Source organism: Schistocerca piceifrons, chromosome 4, assembly GCF_021461385.2.
Source record: "Schistocerca piceifrons isolate TAMUIC-IGC-003096 chromosome 4, iqSchPice1.1, whole genome shotgun sequence".
Taxonomy (NCBI): Eukaryota; Metazoa; Arthropoda; class Insecta; order Orthoptera; family Acrididae; genus Schistocerca; species Schistocerca piceifrons.
This window is the reverse complement of record NC_060141.1, coordinates 766298970-766305857: the sequence shown is the minus strand read 5'-3', so window position 1 is coordinate 766305857 and position 6888 is coordinate 766298970. Positions and strand designations below refer to the sequence as shown.

Here is a 6888-nt window from a genome sequence, read left to right as displayed (position 1 = left end):
TCTCTTATTTTCCTTTGTTTCTTTTTTCTTAAACATTCTCTTGTGAATATTGTCTTTATCTCCTGTAACGCAATCAATTTCTGCACTGAAACACTCGGGATTGAAGATGCTACATGCTGAATGGTTTCCAACTGACCTATTCACTCCAACAGAGGAGGGGGATTTGCGCTTATCACATCACTGTCATCATCAGAATCTTCATCAGGCGAATTGCCCTTTAACTCCTCGATGATGGATTCGGGCAGTATATGCTTCAAACACCAACGCCTCACCATGCACTGACAAGTATTCAAGCCTCACCATGCACTGACAAGTATTCAACTACTGTAGCATCTACGGTTTTACCAGTAACTGCTGAATAAATCTCCAGAACACTCTGAATATCATGCTGCATTCTTTCATCCACCACAACATTTTCACCAAAATCTTCACTTTCGGAAATTCTTGCATTTTTCCAGCAGTTTACAGTCACATTCAGCTGTACACTGTTCTAGGAACTAGCAATCAATCACAAGCCTGCTTCACATTGAAACTGTAGGAATTGCTCACCTTTCTTACAGTGTTTGCGATCACATGTTAAACTAAACATGAACGGTATTTTGTCTTACAGTTCTTAATTATCCCCATATCTAGTGGCTGAAGAATCGAAGTAAGGTTCGAGGGAAAGTAGCATAGTTCAACGTTCTTCAAAGCTGGCATTTTTTTATGCACACTACAATTATCCACCAGCAATGCAATTTTCTTATTCTTCATTGCCATCTCTCTATCAAGCGAAAGCAGCCACACACAAAAAAGATTAGACGTCATCCATTCTTTTTTATCTGCCTTGTAAAAGAAATCACATTTACAATACAACTGTAGCAAAACATTATGGCTGAAGCTATACTATAATGAATTAATGTATAAATTAAAGGAAAGTAAAATAAAATGTATGTATCCTCTTACCTGGTAAGCTTCTTACATTTTTGAAGCACCGTGGGTTTGCTGATCAATCGTCCGATCACCAGTGGTGTCAATTTGTGTGTCCCTGACGCGTTGCTACAGAGAAGAACAGTTTGGCGTACTTTAGACTGCTTCCCTTCTTTACACGTTTCTCCTCTAAAGGCCATCGTCTTCTCTGGCTTCAGTTGACAAGTTTTCAGGACTGTATTTTTCTGACAGTTTACATATGGTATCTTTCCTCTAAAATTCTGCATCACCCTAAAGGTCCTGACTTTTTGTCTCCGGAAATCGCTTTAAAAATGATCCCATGCATGTTCTTAAATCTTTGCAACCATGCGTTACTTGCCTTAAAATTAGAATCGCCAAACAACTTGCAAAATCTAAGGCTTTTTGACATATCAACAGAGCATTAATTGGTACATTCTGCACACGCATTTCATTAAGCCACTGCAGTGTACCACTGTCCACATCGTCAGCAGCAGCTGTCTTCATTCTTTTTCTTGAAGGGTTAAATTTGCACATACAAAAGTTTCTTCAGTTTCTTTTCGTTTTTTAAGGAATGTAGCTAATTTTGATTGTACAAGTCCATACTTCTTCACCACGTCAACTTGTTTCATTCCATTATCAATATCTTTGGAAACATCCATTTTTGTCACCAACCTTATTTGTTTTCGAGTTACAGCCATTGTCCAAATCTTAGTGAAGTCCAAAGCATTTACATAAACTAAAAACAGTACTGTAGTATGTAGGGAAGCTTCTGGAAATAACGTACCGAAAGTCTAGTAGTTAAATAAACAATAACTACAGCTGTAGTGAGATTCTTAGATGTAGGAAATAGTACATTCATCGAAATTTTGTCTTCGTTATTACAGTGTGTTGCTAAATTCACTTCTTCATTGTAATGAGGGTATTTTTTTCTAGATCTCACATTTACATATTTCAAAATATTCATTTTTTACAAAAAATCAAAAGATAATAGATGTAAGAAATCACAAAAAGAATACTAATTAACTAAATATGTTTCACAATGACCCACTTTAGGGTTGTTGAGTAGTGATTTGCTTATTTACTTTACACACAAACACTGTCTCTCTCCTCCCTCCCTCCCTCCCTCCTTCCCTCCTCTTCACCTTCTCTTTCCCATTTCACTACCATGAGATACACAATCACATTTCCCAACCTTCAACTCCCTCATTATTGACAAATTTTTCAGGTAGTTCTTTGGGGAAAAAAAAAGAAACGGTGAAAAATATGAAATCTGGTTATCTCTCTTTCTCCTCTGCTATCACCCTGCATTGAGATGACTGCTTTGCTATAATTAACTTTCACACAATCTTCTCCTCTTGACTGACTTCTAAGTATCTGCTTTACAGGTCACTCACAAGAGTTGACCAATGATACTCAGTCATGCAAATGTAGTTTTGTTTAACTGCAACTTTTGCTTACCATAGTTTAGTTTAAATAGATGTTATAAACATATCTCTTCCCACTCATGAATTATCCGTAACTTTTTCTGATATTACAGTTATAGGACACACTGTGTCAATTAATCGTTTATCTTCCAGTGGTCTATTTTAACTTTAATGTAAGGACAACCTATTTTTTTTATCAAGTTCCTGCCCTTTAGAGATTTTATATAATAAACCATTTCAACATCTTTGAAACTTCCATCAATTCCATCTCTTTCCGTTTTTACTAAGGTGACAGAAATTTCACTTTGTGCAACACTAATAGTAATGTCAAATTCTACATTACTGATATTGGATTCTAACGTTGACTAAACACAAAACAATTTATTATTAGTTGTAATCAAACAGTGGAAAATCCTGGATGGAATGTAACAATATTATGAGAAGGGTAGTTCCTACTCACCATATAGTGGAGGTCCTGAGTCGCAGATAGGCACAACAAAAAGACTCTCACAGGAGACTCAGCATCTCCGCTATATGTTGGGTAGCAACTTTCCTTCTCATAATAATATTATTAGTTAAACATTTTTCACTCAGTTCCTTTTCCTCTTTTTGGATGAAATCATTTTGAGTATTGGGCTGTGTCATTGTAAACAACAAAATTGCTGACATTTCGACCCTGACTTGCTGCAGTCCTCTTCAGGGTGTTTCACTGGTGTATGCCAGTAAATGTCTCCCTTTATATACTGACAATTTGTGAGAAGGGTAGTTGCTACCCATCATATAGTGGAGATGCTGACTCACAGATAAGCACAACAAAAATACTGTCAGACAAAGCTTTTGGCCGAACAGGCAACACACACATACTCTTTCGGCGAAACAGGCCTTCTCAGAATAGGCAAAACACACACACACACACAACTGTTTGGTCGAAAGCTATGTTTGACAGTCTTTTTTCTTGTGGCTATCTGTGACTCAGCATTTCTGCAATATAGTGAGTGGCAATTATTCGTTTCATAATATTGTCATTATTCCATCCCGGGTTTTCCATTGTTTCCTTTATATACTGCCATTTTTATTTATCTTGTTTGCTACAAATGCCACATATGTGAAACGTCGTTGGACAGTTTGAAGAGGTTGTTGTTATGGAGGCGCGGCTATATGGTATGCTGTTGCCTGTGCTACCCTGGTGGCTGATTGGAAGGCAACTCTAGCAGGTGATTGGTAGTAGGTAGCGTAGCAGCTGTCTGTCCTGTACCAGTCTGATAAGTGATTGGCAGACAAGCTCTCATTGGTGATTAGAAGGTAATAGCTTGTGATCAGGAGGTAGCATTTTCCTGCAGCAAGCCATCAAGGTCGCTTGGCAGTTCTCTTGTGGTTGCTGTTTATACTGTTAAACCTGGGGCAAGTGGTGCTGTGGACTGGCAAACACATGTGGTCCACTAGGCTAGAATTGCTGGCAGCCAGGCCACAAGTAACTTGTAGCCATCTCTCAATTGCCTTCCTTATTTTCAGTTGCTGCATCCATGCCTGCCGAGCAAGCAAGGCCACATTTTTGGTGGTGTTCTGCCACAGCTGACTTGTTATTCTGTCCCAGTGATGTATAACTTTCCTGCTCTGAATGGGTCTTCCCGTTTCACCGACACAGACTTCATCACATTCACATGGAAGTTCATAGCCACCTGCAGTGTAGAGAGCATTCATGGGATCCTTAGAGAGGCCTCAACAAATCTTGGATCTTGTGGCCACACTGGTATAAAGGTCTGATTTCTGTGTGATGCAGAACCACATAAGGCATGCAAGCAATGGGGAGAGTATCTTCTGTACCTTTTTCTGTTTTGTCTTTGCTGTAGCTCAATGCTCATTGTATGTTTTTCTTATATCCATTTGCATGGAATGTTGTCTTGAGCTCAGTCAGTTCTTGTTGTATGTGGTTGGCATCTCTAATCCAGTTAGCTCAGGCTGTCGGCACAGTGTTCTTTTGTGCTGGATGGTGTTGCAAATCCACGTGTAGGTACCCGTCGGTGTGCATCAGCTTCCTGTAGACATTATAGCCTAGTTTGCCACTAGATGTTCTGTAGACCTCAGCATTCAGAAACTGAATCACACCGTTGTTTTCCATTTCTAGCATGAACTATACGTTCTTGTATAAGTTGTTGAGGCACTCATGAAATCTGTGTATTTCTTCTTGCCCATGTGGCCATATGATTGAATCTGTCATCCACATACCTCAGCCAGCACTGAAGAGAGGAGCCAGAAATGACCCGGGTGGTGATGGCACCATCGCAGGCATACCCATGCAGGTGAGATGTCAGCAGCAGGGGGTACCAACATTGAAACGAGATCCATGGTGGCATTTGGGGACCACACCGGCAGGAGGAGGAGATGGCTGGTACAGTGCCTGCTGACCATCCAGTGCCACAGGTTGCTGTTGATGCTCATTCACACCCAGCCTCTGATGCTAACTTGGGGGACTAAAAAAAACATCAGAATGATTATCTTTATAGCAACATTTCTTTGTCTGCACTATCAGACACATAAATGTGATCAGTTAATGTTGGGAAACAACACTAAAGAATGTTCCAGAGCTAGTTGTTCCATGACATAGAAGATGATTATGATGATACTTATCTAGTTAATTCGATGAAACTGATGGCTCAGCACGTTTCCCATACTCTTTTGACTGATTCTCAAAGAGGCTCTGGTGTTGCACATTTGAAGCATAAATATTAATGTGTTTGAACTGAATTGTCGAAGTATAACTGTAGCTTCACATCACCATTGCATCCACATCTCGTTAGTAACATACTATATACTTGCTGTAAAAGGTCACTTTCAAAATAAACACTGGGTACGAAATTGAAAGATTTGTATTTCTTCTCATCACAAAAATTAACATTTTCATGTACATTCAATTTTTACCACTTCCAGTTCAAATAAAAAAATCTACATTTTATGCAAAAATATGTCCCAGTCCTTACTTTTCCACGTCTGTTAACACCAACAGCTCTTCAAAGACTCTTTGGGCAAAGCACCAAATGATGCGTATATAATACATGCATGTGTTAACATTTATGAAGAAGTAATATGTATACCATAAATAAAACTTTTACAGATATAAAATGATTATACATTCTTAAACATAATTTTGTAATGAAGTTTTGATGTATAAATAATGTTAAATGTTTAAATATCTGCCTGTTGCTGACATTAGAAACAGTCAGAATATTACAGGATAATTAATGTTCTAAAAGGTCAACACATGAAAGAAATGGGTTTCTAAAATATTCCAAAACATATATAAAAAGGAGAGGATAAATTTCAAATAAATATTTCCTAAAAACAAATAAATCATGAAAGTGCCCTACATGAATATAAGAGATAAGAGACATAAATTTCGAAGAGACATAGTTAAAAAAGAAATGGTATTAGAGTGTTCATTATCCAGGAGCTGTATTGGCATCTACTATTGAGCAGAAGTCCCTATGGTACAAATTTGTTTTAAGGTGAAGTCGAAACAGAGGAAGGGAGCTCCAAGGATGGCGGAGAATGAGAGAACCTGGATTCCAGGAGGGAGGAGGATCTGAAAGTTTTGTGCGGGGGTGGTGGAAGCCAGACCGCAACTCTTGGGTGGGCTTGATTCCAATGGCAGGCCAGCAGCCTGGCCTCCGCCTACAGCATGAAGACTCTCTCACCCCACCGGTTATGCACAACCACTATGATCCAGTGCTCATGGTGACAAAAAGCCCGGACGGAGGTCTCTGGTGTGTTTTATGGCAACTGTGGCACACGAGGAGGGCATTGGCACGCAGCAGGAGGTTGAGGACTGTGCGTGGTCAGTCAGGATCTTCTCACACAACTGAGAAAAAAGGTGAGGGTATCTTCAGCTGGGGTATGCCTTATGTACTTCTTCATTTGTGTCTTGAAAGTCTGATCGAGGTTTTCTGCCTCCCAGTGTGACTGAGGCTGTAACGGGAGCAGCCTGACATTGTGGATACCTTGTTGTGTCCAAAATTCTTAAAAACTCTGCGAGATAAACTGTGGGCCATTGCCAGTTACCAGGAAGTGGGGAGAACATCGATGGAGAAGATCTGGCTGAGGGCCCGCACCAATGATTCTGTCCTAATCGAATGCCATTTTAAAATTTATAGAAACTGAGAGTAGGCATCAGTGACCACTGACCAGTAAACATCCAGAAAGGGGTTTTCAGAATTGAGGTGGTCTCACTCTGGCCATGGAGAGTAATACTGCCACGAGGCAGCCTGGTGACCTGCACATATAGAACAAGGGGCAATTAAATGTTCAATCTCACAATCAATTTCCAGCTAGTAGACGTGTTGGCGGGCGAGCATCTTTGTTTTTGATACACCACAGCGATCATTGTGCAGGAGATGCAGGATGTCCCACTTGAGGAAGGTCTTGGGCATGAACACGTGTGGCCAAGCGTGTTCTGTAAATAAAAAAATAACACCACTGATAGGAGTCAATCTATGACGCAGGACAAAATAATTATGAGTGGAAACCGATGCACGAGCTG

At 39.8% G+C, this 6888-nt stretch overlaps 1 protein-coding gene across 1 annotated transcript; it reads right to left on the bottom strand.

Moving 5' to 3' along the window:
* Window positions 1-289: 289 nt before the first annotated feature.
* On the bottom strand, window positions 290-1434 carry LOC124796160 (tigger transposable element-derived protein 6-like). Its single transcript, XM_047260251.1, has 4 exons — window positions 1289-1434; window positions 946-1233; window positions 583-880; window positions 290-490 (listed from the first exon to the last, which is right to left on the bottom strand). Exons 1-4 carry the CDS (start codon window positions 1432-1434, stop codon window positions 290-292), a joined length of 933 nt encoding a protein of 310 aa, XP_047116207.1.
* Between the last annotated feature and the right edge of the window lie 5454 nt (window positions 1435-6888).